At 38.2% G+C, this 17231-nt stretch overlaps 1 protein-coding gene across 2 annotated transcripts in view; it reads left to right on the top strand.

The window, feature by feature from the left end:
- The first annotated feature begins 720 nt into the window (after nt 1–720).
- The window catches only part of LOC121436708 (zinc finger matrin-type protein 1-like), a 35680-nt gene continuing 19169 nt past the window's right edge, over nt 721–17231 (top strand). For both annotated transcript variants that reach the window (XM_041636717.1, XM_041636718.1), the window contains exon 1: nt 721–1001. In XM_041636717.1, the coding sequence (XP_041492651.1) occupies nt 938–1001 (64 nt within the window). In that variant the 5' untranslated portion in view covers nt 721–937. The remainder of the gene's footprint in view (nt 1002–17231) is intronic.

Raw genomic sequence — 17231 nt, forward strand, 5'->3', positions numbered from 1 at the left:
GATTATTCCCATTAAATATATAATTACACTCAATTTTCAAACTAAAAATCTTATCTTGTTTAATAATACCAGGTGTTAAACGTATGTATTCTTGATTATAAAGTAACACTTTAGACATATATGTCTGTAACAATTAGTATGTTTTAAAGGCAAGGAAATAAACGTAAATATTAGAGCTTTAAGAGTTTTGGGTAAAAATTATAAGGAATCAGTAATATTTCAGTTCTTTGACTGGGCACCAGATTTACCATAATTTAGATGGATAAACTGTTGTTTAAGGAGCATGAAGACTGTAGTACCAGATTCTGCTTATTTCAATTCTCTGTACTAAGATTTATAAAACAGGAGAAAATGTCTCTTAGAGATATTTTGGAGGAAGGATCAAGAAATGTGCTGACACATTTTTTTTTAATGGGTGTTGGATTACAGCTTCAGTCCCCACCGTATAAGGACATTTGTTTTTACATCCCGAGCTTTTTGCCCTTCGCCCTTGGCCATCTTTTCTTCCTCTCCGGAGGGAGGTCCGTGATGCAGAGCCACTAGGGAAGGGGGAGGCGTCCTGCGGGCACACGGCTCTCCGATTGGTCGACACCAGGAGCCAGAAAGAGGCTCGAGCTGGAAAAGAGGAAGCAAGGGACGGGGTGGAGCGTAGAGAAAGGCGGTGCTAAAAAAGCCTAACGGAATCCAGACGCCAGTGCAATTGTGCGCGCCAGGCTGCGACGGCGGCGGCGGCGGCGGCGGTGGCGTCGCCGAAAGCTGTCTCTCAGCTGGCGAAGTCTTCCCCTCGGGAAGCTCCCTAATCTGTAGCCTCCGCCGCCGCCTACCCGGCGGCAGCGGCGGCGGCCTTGCTGGTGCCTCCCTCCTCTGCCACCTCCACCCCTGCCTGCTCACTTGCCGGTGCTGTGGAGAAGGCGGCGGCAGCTTTGGCGGCTCCACTATGGCGGCGGCGGGGAGGGGGGACAGTAGTTTTAAAGTAGACACCTGCCCTTGCCTCAGAGAAGGTGAGTTCCCGACCCGGGACGCGAAGGCGGCCTGTTCGCCTTCGCCGCCAGTCTCCAGCTGGCCTGAAACCCGGGCTGGGCGCGGTTCGACACCGCCCCACCCCCCACCTGCTGTGGCGCAGTAAAGGCCAAGCTCGCCCCGCCCCGCCCCGTCCCGCCCCGCTTCGCTGGGCTTGGTCCCGTCCCACCCCACCCTACCCCACCCCACCCCACCCTCCCTTATTAGGCCCTAGAGTGCCAGATAGACTGAAGCTGTGAAGGGCATCCCTAACCTCTCCTTACCCCAAAGCTCCCCCCCCCCCCCCATCCCCAGGCAAAGGAATGGCAAATACTCTTAAGGCAGGAGTTTGAAGGGGAAAAAAAAATAAACAATTTTTGTCTTAGCCAGATGCTTTAGTGTGAAGTAGGACGCCGAGGTGCGATTTGGGAAGAAGAGGCAAAGCAGAAGTGCTGTGGATATCCAGGGCCAGGGAAAGGAAAGGAGAGCAAAGAGGGACTATCATAACTGTAACAGGAACCCCCACCCACCCACCCACCCTGGTGAAATTCAAGGGATTGCAGTGTAGAAAATCAGTAAAGAAACTCGGCAGTGAGATAGTTACAGAAAGATGGAGTTAGCAATTGGAGTAGGTTAGCATGCGTACTTGAGCTTTCAAGTAGAATTTGTTGGAGACAGGGTCATAGGGTCCTCTGGGGCAATGAGGCCTGTACTGAAGAGAAACAGTGCTTGGCAGAAGCGCAGATTTCAGAAATCATTTGGAGAATTTTCTTTGGTATTTGAGGTTATGACCTAGCAAAACAGGGCTTAAGGGCCCATCTTTAACATTTCTTTGGTTTCAAGTAAGTGCTGTTGTACCTGCCAGCACTTACTATGCCAAATATGGAAAGCTATCTCTTGATTACTTGAATATGAGCGATCTTCACATGGACTATTATTTATCTGTAAACAGCCTACTATTGGACTGTGAACTTTGCCATTGCAATGTGTTTGAAAGCAGTTTTGGAAATGTTTTTAAATGGTTAAGACTGGCTCTGCTGCAGAAGCTCTCCGATTTCATAATTTCTGTAAAATATTTGCTGGGTTACCTTATCTTGCTCATTTACATCCAAAGTGAAAGGTTGTGAATGTAAAAATAGAGGATATAATTTAAATTCGTTTATCTTCGGTAAGGACACTCATTAAAATGAACCTCATAAACTAATTTCTTTACATTCATAGATTATATACCCTGTGTGCAATTCCATAATATTTCACACCTTTCACTTTGGTGGAATGGCAAAGCAATTAAAAATCCCCATAATATTTGTAATAGGCACATTATATAAATGCCACCTAATAAATACAGAAATGGGGAATTCACTGTGATATGATCGTGCTCTATTTATCAACAGTCTTACTGAAGACAGTCTTTGAAAGACTGATGTCTTCCATGAGTCATGAATTATACCGTTGTTTGGAAACTCCTGGACTTTTACATTTTTAAGGGGGTCTTGTGGTTGCTTTTTCCCCCTTTTTGTCTGTTTTGGTTTGAGATATGGCCCCCTTGTAGTTCACACTGGCCTCAGACTCACTGTGTAGTAGTGAGCCAACAGATCTCCAGTCTCCACCTCCTGAGTGCTGGGATTACAGGTTTGTGGCACTGTGCCTGGCTTCAACTTGGAAAACAAACTTGGTCTATAACCAGCAAATAGGTGAGCGCGGTTTTGTAGGCATCAAACAGTTTGGCTTGGTGACCTATTCATAGTAAGGTTTAGAAAAAGTATTTCATAGAAAACTGACTTTCTGCCTCATTGTGTAACTGCTTTGGTTGCAGTGTCTTTGAATATATGCAAATAATAGAAGCATTGTAAGAGGGAGAATTTCAGGAGCCTGCATAATGACACAGTAGGAAAAGGCGCCTGCTGCCAAGCATGAGGACCTGAGTTCATTTCCAGGAGCCCCCATGATGAAAGGAGAGAACCAACTCCTGCAAGTCGTCCTCTGGCCTCCATACACACACACACACACACACACACACACACACACACACTGTGGCACATATGTGTTCACACAAAATGAATAAATGTGAAAAAAGATAATTTAATAAAGGAAAAACAATAGCTGGACTCTTGCATAGTAAATACAGATTACGATGCTCATAAATTATCCGACTTTGTGAGCCTGAATTAGTCCCAAATTTCCTTGACTTGGGCTTCCATTTCTGAAATAAATGACTTGGATAAGACAAACTCTGACATTAATTTCTGATATGAAAATATAAATGATTATTTTGGATTCTTTTGGTGGAATTTCTGTAGCTGTATATGAAAACAACAATTCATAAATCATAAGAAACCTTGACTATAGTTAACCACTTGACTCTTCATGAGTAGCAAAATCTGTGTTGAAATACTGTTGAGAAAGTTTACTAGGATACAAAAAAACAAATGTAATTGTTACCTAAAAATTAACTGTCATTTTAGTTAAATATCCTTCATTAACTTGGATGTCCAAACTAAAACCCCCTTATGTTTTCACTTTAAAATGGTAGGTATTTAATACATTGTAATATTCCAAGCACTATTAGGCCTCAGAATCTTGTCTAAATATTTATAAAGCACTATTTTGTTCTAGTTATAGTATACAAAAGGAAAAGAAAATACTGGTTAGTTGTGTGCCAATGTCCTTTTTTATAAATCCTAGTTAAGATATAGCTCTGAAATATGTCAGAGTACTATTAGGATCCCAACTATTTCACAATCACTCCTGATAAGATCATGAAAAGTGGTTTGAAAAAGTATCCGCTGGCCCATTTCCAGTTGTAGCCCACATTCACAAGGACTTTTTTCTACATTAGTAATGAGGAAATGACAGTAGAAATAAAAAATGTCATACAGGGAATGTTAAAATTTTTCAAAAAATTCTTTTGTGGTATTGAACAACAAACTTAAAACAAGCAAAAGAAATGCCCAGAAAATAATATGCAAAAAGACATGTACACAAACAGAATATATGGGTAAGGGGAGTTGGGAGGCTTTTAGGATACTTCATATTTCATCAAGTGAAGTTTTTCAAATATATTATGACAAAATGAATTCTGATCCAGTAATGATGCTACATCTATTTGTAGTTTCTTAAACTCTCCTCGCATATTTCTTTTTCCCTTTAAAAGCAAAACCAAAGAAAAGGTTCTGAGTTTGTATTTTAGATTAGAAAGCATTGTGGATTTCAATTTAGTTGTTAAATAGTTTCCATGGCAATTACTTTCTTGCAATTACAGAAGCTTTCTTTTGTTCAGTAAAGCTTTGAGTCATATGTCACGAAGTCCTCCATGAGAAAGCCTAGTTAACCTTTCCTTCCGTTACTTAGTAATCATTGAATGCCACTGTGTGTGGGCGAACCATACTGGCTAGTGCTGAAAACCTAGGAATGCATTAGAAACATCTGTAATGGGCCTGGGCAAATGACTCAGTGGTTTTAGAGAACACTTACCATTCTTCCAGAGGATCCAAGCTCAGATCCCAGCATCCACTTCAGGAGGCTCATAACTGCCTGGAACTCTAATTCCAGGGGATCGCATGCCTGCTAATGCATGCACATGGTTGTGCGTGTACACATAAATACACATAATAAAAATAATAAAAAATAAACTTCTAAAGAAACAGCTATAAAAACAACTCTCTAATGGTCTATAGGCATAGCTCACTTGGTAAGTGTTTGTCTCAAAAGCATAAGGCTCTGAGTTCTGTCCCTCCAGAACCCACGTAAAAATGTACGTGGTGGTGCACACTTGCGATCGCAACATTGGAGAGGCAAATGCAGGAGGACTGCCCCCTCCCAAGGCTCACTAGCCAGCCAGGCTAGCCTAATTGGTGAGCAATCTAGGGAAAGACCATGTCTCAAAGGATATGGATGGCATTGAGAAAGACACCACCACCACACACACACGCACCAGTGCACATACAGATGCATAATAAAAAGTAAAAGAGAAAGAAACTACACTCAGTAGAGCTTGATGGTAAAATTCTAACATAAATCAAAGAGTGGGGAAAGTGTAGTTTTAAATATAACTGATGAGATTCCTCAACTGTCATTACCTTTCAAGTATTTCTTAAGAATCTGTGTCTGTGGAATCTTCCATATTATAAGCACACCAAAGCACATTATATTGTGAATCTGATATTGGTGTTTGACAAAATTAATTAGTAAACAGGATTAAACTCCCGTTTTCTACATTTGGTGGATTGGCAATGTCTAGAGTGAGATAAATGGCCATTTATTGGTGTCTGTCTCCCTGAATTATATCAGTATGTAAAAATAATCACTAGTCATATTTTTAGCCTAACAAGGAAATCTCCTACTACATATTACATATATACTAGGATAGAACTTTAATTACTTTCTATCTGAAACACTCTTGTACATTCATTCACATGTGTTCAACTGTTGGCATGAGTAGCGTATATTTAGTGCCTATCTGATATAAAGCAGCTGCTGTGGGATCAAGGAAATTACGATTACACCCGAGCCTTAGCTGTATTTTTGGCTTCATAAGCATGACTCCTGACCTTCCTAGCCACAAAGGCTTATTGTTACTATGGTCAAATACTCCTTGAGCATAAAGACAGCACAAATACTAATCATAAGCATAGTATTCCCAATTATTTTAATTGTGTTTTATTTTGTTATTGTTGAGGTACCCTGGAAAAGCCTGCGTTGACTGTGATGACATGCATAAAATTACAAGAATTGCAAAACTCATAAGACAGAAGCTATTTTAATCATCTTAAAACTAAGGATGCAAAATAGCACTATATCAATGAGCATTTGTCATGCTGACAGGTACATATCTGTAGCATGAGGGCCTGCTTGGCAGGGTTTTTATCCTGCCCAGTTCCCGCAGCCATTTAACCCCAAAGAAAATCACACAGAGAGTCTGCTTTAGATATAAACTAATTGGCCCATTAACTCAGGCTTCTTATTAGCTCTTATAGCTTACATTAACCCATTATTCTTATCTGTGTTAGCCAAATAGCTCAGTACCTTTTTTGGCGGGGCAGGTCACATCTTGCTTCTTTGGTGACCTGGGCAGAACTCAGGGGAATGGGCTTCCTCCTTCCTAGAATTCTCCTGTTCTCATCACCCCGCCTCTACTTCCTGTCTTGTTGACCCGCCTATACTTCCTGCCTGGCCAATCAGCATTTATTTAAAACATTATTGACAAAATACAGACAATTCTCCCACACCACTTCCCCCCTCCTTTTTTTTTTTTTTAAACAAAGGAAAATATCCATAGTCCATATTTTGGGAATGTTGGCATAGTATTCCAGGCTACTGGTTGGGGGCACTGATAATCTTATGGGAACCTAAAGAAAATTTTGAATTATGATCAGGTTCAGACTGGAGTATCCTGTGAGGCTTGATCATCCTAGGCAGCATCTTGAATCCCTTCTGGATGTAGAACTCAGACATCTGGGCCATCTGTTCCTATTGGAGATTTCTCAGGTAGTCTTCCTTGATCAAACCTGATTTTTCTTAACTCAGAATGAATCCACAGTCTCTCATTTCCTTTGGAAACAAAAGCAAAATCTCTTCTCCAAAGTAACATGGCTTTGGACTTCAATTTTGAAGTCAAGGTATTTTCAAAATACATATCTTGGATTAATTCAGCAGCATTTATAAACAAATACCTTTTAGCAGCTATTGCTCCTTCATCAGCATTCAAATAATTCGAAGAGAACATAATAACATATAGTATCAAGATTCTCTGTGTGTTTTTCATCTTTATGTGGCTTTATTTTAACCTCTATTTCTTTTATTTTTAATTTTTGGCTTTTTGAGACAGGGTTTCTTTGTATCTTTGTCCTGGAACTCACTCTGTAGACCAGGCTGTCCTTGAACTCACAGAGATCTTCCTGGCTCTGCCTCACCAGTGCTGAGATTAAAGGTGTGTGCTATACCACATCTTGAATTTACAGAGATCTGTCTGCCTCTGTCTCCAAGTGTTGGGATTAAAGGTGTATACCACTGCACCCAATTACTCTCTTTCTTTCTTTTTTATTTTAAGGACCTTAACCTTTTTTTTCCAAAACTGCATATGTTTTTAACACATTGTAAACCATTTAGAGGTTTTCTTCATCTTTGAATCTCTCTTTACTGTATATCTCTTTTTTTCTGACCATGTGAGTCTTTAATTTACTAAGCAATATGGGTAGGATTAAAGCCATGGCTTTGACGGCTGGATCCAGCCTATTTCTTAGCTTTTTTGCAATTTCAGGCTCATGGTGGAGGTAGCCATGTTTATTGCCACAACTCTATGGTGTTTTAAGGTCCTTGCCAGCAAGCAAGCTGCAACAGTGTATCCACAAACAATGCTCAAATGCTCTCTCTGTAGTCAGACCGCCTGCCCCAAAGAGTCAGAGTTTGCCCTGGCAGGAAGGCCCAGAAAACCGGCATTTTAAAACAGCGTGCCTTTTTTCCTGCTACAACTGAAACCCAAAAAGCATGCGGTCAGCTTTTCACCAACACTATGCAAGTGTTTTGTGGCAGGACCTCTTAAAAGAGCTGCAAAGTTTTGCAGCTAAAGCTGAGTGAGGAAGCCTCTCTTAAATGAGAGCACTTGCTTGCCTCTAGCAAACAGAGCAGACTCAAGAAATTGCTGCTACCAATAAGCCATGCTTTACTCTATTATTTTCTGCCCAGAATTACTTCCCAAGCTCTGTCAGGCTTTATGTGGATGCAGTTGTCCACATGGGCACCATTCTGTAGCTTTATCCATATTGGACGCCATTCTGTAGCACGAGGACCTGCTTGTTGGGGTTTATGTCCTGCCTGGTTCCCACAGCCATTTAACCCCAAAGAAAATCACACAGAGAGTCTGCTTTAGATATAAACTGATTGGCCCATTAACTCAGGCTTCTTATTACGTCTTGTAGCTTATATTAACCCATTATTCTTATCTATGTTAGCCAAATAGCTCGGTACCTTTCTCAGTGGGGCAGGTCACATCTTGCTTCTTGGGTGGTCTGGACAGAACTCGGGGAATGGGCTTCCTCCTTCTTAGAATTCTCCTGTTCTCATAGCCCCACCTCTACTTCCTGCCTAGCCAATCAGCATTTATTTAAAAATTTAAAACATGATTGACAGAATACAGACAATTCTCCCGCACCACACATCCACATTTTAATAAAATTAATATTTCTGAGTACTCTTTAAATGAAGTGTAGCCTTTAGAGAGAAAGAGTATTAAAAATATTGTGGCAACTTTAACATGCATCCTCATTTTCTTCTATCTCAGGACTATGCTCGCCTGATTTTTCATATGATAATGATGGTACTAAAGGAATACAAAAGTCAAGTTAACTCTTGCCAAAAAAGTTCCATTTAATGAAGAATGTTTAAGGAAGATTATCTCTAAAAGTCTATTCACAGGAAATACAGCACGGATGTTCTTTGCAAAAGCAAAATTACTGTTTCACAGTTTTCTCTGTGAATAGTGAGATTTGTGTATATAGTACTGCAGTTCACTCTTGAGTTTTCCCTACTCTGTCACTATCAAAGTGGAATATATAAGTTCTTTACAATGCTGTGGGTCTTTACATCAAAATAATTTAGCTATGAAACTCACAATTTAGAAAATCATTAAAATTTATATTAAGTAATTGTATAAACATCTGGCTTTCCTAAGAATATAATTTGTTATTTTGTACAACAAAATTAAATTATCATTTAAGAAATGTGAAAATGATTTCATTATATATAGCCAGTTACATCACCTAATTTGAGTAAGTTTAAATTTATCAGACTAACCAAAGAACATTTTCTTACAGTAAACAAAGAATATTCTCATTCTCAGAACTGAAGAAATATGATAACCTTCCATTTCCTTTCTTCAGAAATACTACCTGGTTTATAATTCTATAAATGAAATTGGATCAAAACCATTATTCTTTTCTGACTTCTGCTGTAAGTGCTAACTTTTGTTACAAAAAGCTATATCACCCTAAACTTCCTGCTGTATGGTATGAGGAGAAATTTTCAAAATAATCATTTAGATTTCACATGTAGTTGAATTATTTTTTGATTCAGAAGTTAATGTTATTTTACTCTAACATGACAGCTTAGCTGTTTGCAAAAGGCTCGATCCAACAAAATAGTAAGTTTCTGTATAGTGGATTAAGTTTTATATCATCAAAGTATACATTCTGATATAAACTGAATGAGTATTTAATCAATACATTAAATTCTACTAATTCCTACATCTAGAATGTTGCCATTATTGATATTCATAACTATAAATTGCCTAAGAGCATCCCTCTGCTATTACTATTGTCTTTCTCTAGACTGTTGCAATTATTTTTTAAACAAATCCATATAAACTTAGAATCACAAATTTAAAATTTTAGCTCCCACTCCTTTATTCTTCTATGGTTCTTGCTTTTTCTTTTATGAAGTAAAGTCATAGGTTGGATTGGCTCTACACTGTAGGTGGTTTAACCCCACAAAGAACGCTTGCCAGTGTTTCTACACACATTTCGTTTTCATACTAGGGAATATTACTACAATCTTACTGGTCAGAAGCCAGGGATGCTGCCAAAAACCTGCGCTGAACAGGACAGCCTTTCAGCAATGGGTTATGTGGCCCAAAGTAAGCGTACTATCAAGATTGAAAACTGTTGAATAGATGATCTCTTAAATAACACTGAACTGAACTAGGGTGATTATATCTTTTAGTAAATAAAACTTTCAAAGCTTATAGATAAATAATCATACTTTTATTTAGTATAGAATACTTGTTGAACATTTTTTGGAAAAAGCATGTCTTTTATGTTTGATGGATCCAGGGAATTAGAAATTATACATTATATTTCTATATTATTCAGTGGAAAATAGTTTAGAATGGTTAAATTATTTACTCAAGGTTATATGTCTTTTTACTAATGTGCCATTTTTATTTTTTTCTTGTCGCCTAGCACTACAGATCAAAGACCCTAACCTCACTCCAAATTATTATGAATGTTTTATTTTCTCAAATTATATAAGCCTTCCATGTAGGAAGGAAATAAAATAGCACAACACTTTTTTGAGCTAAGGTCTCACTGAGCATCCCTGGCTTGCCTAGAACTCTGTACAGACAGGCTACCCTCAAACTCACAGAGATCTGCCTGCATCTGCCCCTGAGTGTTGGGATTAAATAAAGTTGCGCACCACTAGATCCCACTAAAACATTTTTATTAACGGGAATAATGTTGATTCATTCTCCAACCAAAGAATGAAGCTGCACTTAAACACAAATACATTACATTGAACGGATGGACTCTTTTATCAGATACCAGTTATAATTTGTCACAAAACTACTGTTTCATTTCAAATAATCTTTCTAAATACTATGCAAGAGAGGATCGCTGACATCATGATACCATAATAAAAGTTTGTGAAATAAACTCAAATTCAAAATAAACTTTAGAAATAGAAATCTGAAAGCCTTTGTCCAACAATTAACTAGTTAACAGCAGGATGAATCTGGTCTGGTAGCTTTTACAACTGATTTATTTCAAAATTAAGGATCTTCACAAGTTCATGTTTACCCATCTACCAAAAATGTTTGTTTTCTATATTACTAAGGAAGAAGGGGGAAGCTTGAGAAAAGTGTAAGTGAAGAAAGAAAGGAAGGAAGATATACATCTCTCAGGCTTCTTCAGCTATTCCTCAGTCCCGCAATCCCAGTCTTTGACAAGCACTTCAGGTTAGGGCCCAGTGTTCTCCAGGAACTAGTTCATTAAAAGGAAGGTTTTCCTACTAAGGAATGCTAGTCACTTGGGTCACATTAGGAAAGCTGACTCTCCCTCTCCCAGCAGATATCAGATACCAATAGCCACTCAGCCAAAACAGCTTCTCTTCCCAGTCAGACTTCCTCCTTACAAACGTCGGCCTAAAAAAAAAAAAAAAAAAAAAAAAAAAAAAAAAACTGTCATTCAACACTTCAACCTATTTAAGAAGTAGCTCTCAGGGACTGCTTGGGCAGAATGAGATTTGAATCCTGGCTCTAATCCATAGTTTATGTGTGGCTTTGAGAAGACCACTAATCCCTGCAAGCTTCACATTGCACTTTTGAGCACATAGAATCATGTTCGTGATGAATGTAGGGACATGCAGCTTGAGGGGGAAATTGGACAATTGGAAATTGGAAATTGGAAATTGGTCCTTAAGAACAAGAAATTTGTTCTCAGTAGAAATCCAACTTCCACAATCCTCCTAATAATAAATTTAAGACTAAAAAAATCTCTTTTTTTTTAATTTTGGGGGAAGTGGTGCATGCTGACATATACCACAGCATACATGTAGTAGTAGAAGTAAGTTCTGTCCTTCCATTGTATGGGTTCTGAGAATCCAATTTAGGGCCTGGCAGCAAGCACCATTACCCACTGTGCCTCTCACCAGCTCAAAAGGGATCTTAGGAGGTTAAAATGATTATTTGAATATAGCAAAGCAAAATGTAAATAGTAGTAATATAAATATATATTAGGTCTGCTTTGGGGTGTAGTTTTAATCAACTCTAGATAGAATAGAACCATGCATGTATTTGTCAGAAAGCTCCTGAGTGTGAGTCAGCAATATGATGTGAACTTGTCTTAGGCTACGTTAGTAGAAGATATGTATTCAAAATAAGGGTTTAAGTATACTTAACACTGACTAACCATATATGTAAAATGGTTGCAATACTAAACTGTGTTTTTCAGAATTTAAAAAAAAAAAGAAGGTGGAGCAGAGTGCATTTGTCACACATGTAATAATAGCACTTTAGGAATCCAAGGATGTAAATTCAAGGGAAGCCTGAATTACATAATAAGAACCAATCTCAAAACATAAAAACAACAACAAAAATCTGATCCCTTTTTACTGGTCATTATTATGACATTGTTAAGGGGATTGTGCTTAAAAGAACTGCAGTTAATTCACAAAAGTAGTAAATAGAAAGGGAAAGAAGACAATAATTCTAAATATTGAACAAATGTTATACTGGAAGGAAGGGATTTATACTTATCATGTGTTAGGAATATTAAAGTAAAGTAAATCTTAGGTGTATTTTTGTTTGACTTTTTTACTGATATTGGTATTTTTGAGTTAGAATAAAAAATAATGGGATACAAAATAATTTCTCCATGACATTTTAATACTAAAATGTTGCTGTGATTTATTCATACATATCTCCTTTTACCCTCCCTTGGCTTAGTTCCCTTTTTCTCTTTGTCCCTTTTTTCCAAATAGCTATTTAATATTTGTAGTTCTTTTCTCAATTAGTCTCTTATTCTTTCCTTATTCCTCAAAAGACCCCTTCCTCATTTGGCATGGTCAGCCTTTGATTTTAATGTCATATGTGTATATAAATAAAATTAAATATATGCTAACTAAAATATAGAATGAAAGTATTTCAAGTAAGGCAAGAATATAAATAATAATGGAAAGTTTAAATTGGAGCCAAATAATGATAGGATTCATTAAGGCATATGAATTTAATTCTACATTAAATAGAATGAAAGTAATGTTTTACAATTGATAAATGACATAATTTCAAGTTTGCATAGAAGAAAAACATAGTATTTGCCAGAGTCTAGCTAGCTTTTCTTAACATGTCCCATTCATTTTCCTGTAGTTGAAATAATTTCACTCTTGTGTATGAAAAAAAATGTCCTTGCGTATAAATACTACATTTTCATTTCACTGTTGTGACTAGTGCTCTAATAAACAGAAATGGGTGAATTTCTTTTTTTTTGACATTTTCTTTTTCTTTTATTTATTTATTATTAAAGATTTCTGTCTCTTCCCCGCCACCGCCTCCCTCCCCCAATCAAGTCCCCCTCCCTCGTCAGCCCAAAGAGCAATCAGGGTTCCCTGCCCTGTGGAAAGTCCAAGGACCGCCCACCTCCATCCAGGTCTAGTAAGGTGAGCATCCAAACTGCCTAGGCTTCCACAAAGCCAGTACGTGCAGTAGGATCAAAAACCCATTGCCATTGTTCTTGAGTTCTCAGTAGTCCTCATTGTCCGTTATATTCAGCGAGTCTGGTTTTATCCCAGGCTTTTTCAGATCCAGGCCAGCTGCCACTCCGGTCACCGCCACCTGCGTCTGCCCCCGCCGGGTGAATTTCTTTGGGAATATAACAAAGGACTAGTATATTAAGAATGCTTCTAGAGTAAATCATCAGTCATCTTTTTTATTATTCTCACATCATATATTTCAATTTTCTATTATAATTTTTAAAACAATTTTATTTTAGATACCAATCCCTGTTTCCTCTCCCTCTCATCCTCCCACTTCCCCCACCTTCTCCCTACCCTACCCTCCATCTGCTCCTCAGAGAGGGTGAGGCCTCCTATGAGGAGTCAACAATGTCTGTCACATCACTTGAGGTAGGACCAAGGCCCTCCCTGCTAGATCTAGGCTGAGCAAGATGTCCCTCCATAGCGAATAGGGTCCAAAGAGCTAGTTCATGCAATAGAGATGAATCCTGGTTCCACTGCTAGTGGCCCCACAAACTGCCCAAGCCACACAACTGTTACCCACATTCAAAGTGCTTAGGTTGGTCTTATGCAGGTACCCCAACTGTCACTCCAGAGTCAGTGAGCTCCCACTTGCTCAGGTCAGCTGTTTCATTATGATTTTGGCCCCTTTGATCATAATATCTCTCCTCCTTCTCTCCGACTGGACTCTAGGTGTTTGGCCCAGTGCTTAGCTGTAGATCTCTACAACTGGATGAAGGTTCGGTGATGACAATTAAGGTAGTCATTATCCTGATTACAGGGGAAGGGCAGTTAAGGTATCCTCTCCACTATTCCTTAGATTCTTAGTTGGGGTCATCCTTGTGGATTCCTGGGAATTTTCCTAGTGCCTGGTTTCTCGCTAACCCCACAATTTCAATGTATCTCTTTCCTTGCTCTCCCTCTCTGTCCTTCACTCAACAATTTTTTTAACATGCTAAACTTGGAACTTCAACACTCTGATAGTGAAAAAGAGAATTTGCCACTGGTAATAATTGTAGATTGTAAGGTTGAATCTCCACCTTTTATCAGAAACAGCATTACTTATGCTTAAATATGTAGATCTGAATGTCTACCATATTGATAGAAAATGCTAAGCTCAGCCTTTAATACCCTTTGATTTTGAGAGATGGACCTTTTCTTTATGTATCTATGGCTGGTTCAAACTTGTATCTATCTGGTTCAAGCCTCAAGTCTACAACTGACTGATTTTATACCCATGTTGAGTCACTTATGTCTCTCTAATGTAAATAAATTCAAATACCCTAAAATAGCTTGTCATTATTTGATTCTATTCTGAACCTTCCACTATTATTTATACTCTTGCCTTCCTTGAAATACTTTTGTTCTGTTATTTTTATTATTTTTAAAGTGTGTATTAATGTTTTAATTAATGCACAAAGTAAGGTGTTTTATTTTGGCATTTTCTTGTATGTATCATTATACATTGTTCTAATTTGTCCCCTTCCCCACTGCCCTTCTCTCTGCCTGTGCCTCCCAGGGTTAGTTCTCTGTCACCCCTTGAAAGTGATCCCCATTCTGCTTTCTTGTCTCTCTTTTCCACCATCCCTTAAGATCTTTTCCTCCCTTTTAACAATCCCCTTTCTAGCTTGATGTTCTGCACATACTTGAATGCATATGCACAGGTAGATACACATACATATAATTTTAAATCTGGATTCCACATATACCAGGAACCAAGATTCTAGAATCTTGCTTATTTCACCTAGCATGATTTCTAGTCCATCCATTTTCCTGCCAAATATTATAATTTCATTTTATTTATACCTTAGTGAGATTCTATTGTTTACATGTACTTTAAAGCTTAGACAGAACTTGTTATCCATAATTTTCAACCCATTTCTCTCAGAATATACCGTTACCCTCTTACATCTTTATTGCCTGAAACATTTTGGCTTGGGGATTTTCATTTTTCCATACACATCTTACCTTCCATATTTAATTGTACTCCTTGGAGTTAGGGATTAGTCATTTCCAACGTGGAATTGTGTGTGTGTTTGTGTGTGTGTGTTTGTGTGTGTGTGTATAATGGAAAGAGTCAACGTAAAACAAAGGTTTGTGTACCATTCCACCAAAGAAAGCATAGCATATTATTTCAATTTCACTTATTCCCAGTTTCCTAACTCAGAATGTACAAAGTACTATTTACTGTATACATTTGTGTTAAGGTCTAAGGGTTTAACATGAACAGATGCTCAATTATATTGATCTTTTGTCTGCTTCATTCCAGACTATGTTACATAATGGTCTGAAGCTAAGCTTAATTAGTATCAATAAAGCTAAAACATGTTGGAATATATGGAGGGTGTGAATTAAAATGTTGTTATGTGAAATTCAAAGGAAGACGTATATAATAACAAATATTATACGTCAGAGTTGTTAGGAATCAGCGATTCAGTGAAGAGAATGGCTGAGCTTTTGAACCCAGCTATATTGTGCCATTTGATAAACAAACAGACCAAACCTTGTTTGAGAAAATAAGTTAAAGACAGTAAGTCTTAACAGTACTATTCTAAAGGGGGAAATGACAGTAGAGTAAGCTTAAATTTACTCAGTTTAAAAAAAAGAACTCCCAAGAGTGGGAGGGACTCCCATATGGGAAATGACAATTTCATCTTCAAGAAATTTTCCTTCAGTTGTAATGTTATTTTGCCACCAAGGGATTGCCTGTCTAAAAACTTGTGACAGGCGACATGATGTGATCTTCTAGAAGGCTCACAGCTAGTATCCTTGTGCACTTTCCTGTTTAGTTAAGCAAGTGTGCATGCCCACATTCCCAGGCTTGGCCCTGAAATCTGAATCCAGTGTGGTAGATTTACTCGTCAGTTATTTAGGGATGGGACTAGAGTCTGGGTCCACAAGGATGACCCTGGATCTTGTGTCTGTACTGAGTATCCTGGAGTCTGGGGACTTAGTTCCTGGGGAACAACTAGGTATATAAAGGCTTAGTGAGGTCTTGGAACTCCAGGGGCCATCCTGGGAACTGGTAACACAAGAGTGGTGTTGGAACCTGGGATGTGGGGAGATGTCCAGCTCTAAGGTCTAGTGGGACAGACCTGAACACTCGTCTTTTAGAATATGGGACATAGAATCTATCATGGAGAGTGATTCTGCAGGTATTAGCCTAGAGGTGGTGTAAGGTCTAAGTTGACAATGTGGCAAGCTAAAGGTTCTGTCTACAAGTACAAGCCTGAAGCTCTGTCCACAATAGCTCAAGAGGTTGGGGCCCATGTGAGCTAGCCTGAAACCCAAGGCTGTTGAGATGATTCTGGTGCTAAGAGTAAGCTGGCCAGACATTAATTAGAGCAGCCTGGAAACTAAAACTGTTGCACCACCCTAGAGCCTGAAATGGCAGGATCCAGAGAGTTCCCAGAGCTGGTTTAGAAACTCAGTCTGGAAACACCTGCCTGATTAATATGGGGCTTTTGGGTGCCTGCAAGGTGATGAGTTTTAACAAAGTGTGCCCACTATATTAGGGTTCAAAGTAAAACACGATTTTCATTACCTGCTGTTTCCTTATACACAAAGTATCTTCCTTCATTTCATTCCAGCCAGGATTGGGGAAGGGATGATACAGGTAACCTGAAGTTTCCGTCTTATGCTATCCAATATATTTTATGTCTTAAATACACCCAGATACTATAATCTACAGTCTGATTTCCTTAACTCCTGAAAAGGTATTTTGTAAATGGATAATTATTTGAATTGATATCCTACCAGTTTGCTGATATCTATCTTCACCATATACAGAAAGCGCTGTGTGCTTTTTGCAAAACAAGTTGTAGTGAGTAAAATGTTAAGTCTTCTTCTCTTATCTTCCCCACTTTCCAGAGATAAATACATTTAAATTTAGGTTAGATCATTCTCTAACTTTCTATGTGTATATGTATGTATATTTCATGTTACCTTTGTTAGAAATTGAGTATATTGTATTTTAGTAAAACTTATATTTATTCAGTATACCATCCATGAAAGTATGTGTAATACAAACATACTTATTCAAATAGCCAAATAATAAGCAAAAGTATGATTATTTTTATTAATATCCTATAGATAAACCAATAAACACTAGCAGCAAAATATGCTGAAACTGTTAAGGACATTAAATATAAGTGTGAAACTAAAGTGTACATATAAAACTATTTGGTATGTGCTCTTTATTGATGATGCAGGCACTACAGCATAAATTTCTT

The sequence above is a fragment of the Microtus oregoni genome, unplaced genomic scaffold, assembly GCF_018167655.1.
Source record: "Microtus oregoni isolate MIOR12 unplaced genomic scaffold, Mior012 000050F_002, whole genome shotgun sequence".
NCBI lineage: Eukaryota > Metazoa > Chordata > Mammalia > Rodentia > Cricetidae > Microtus > Microtus oregoni.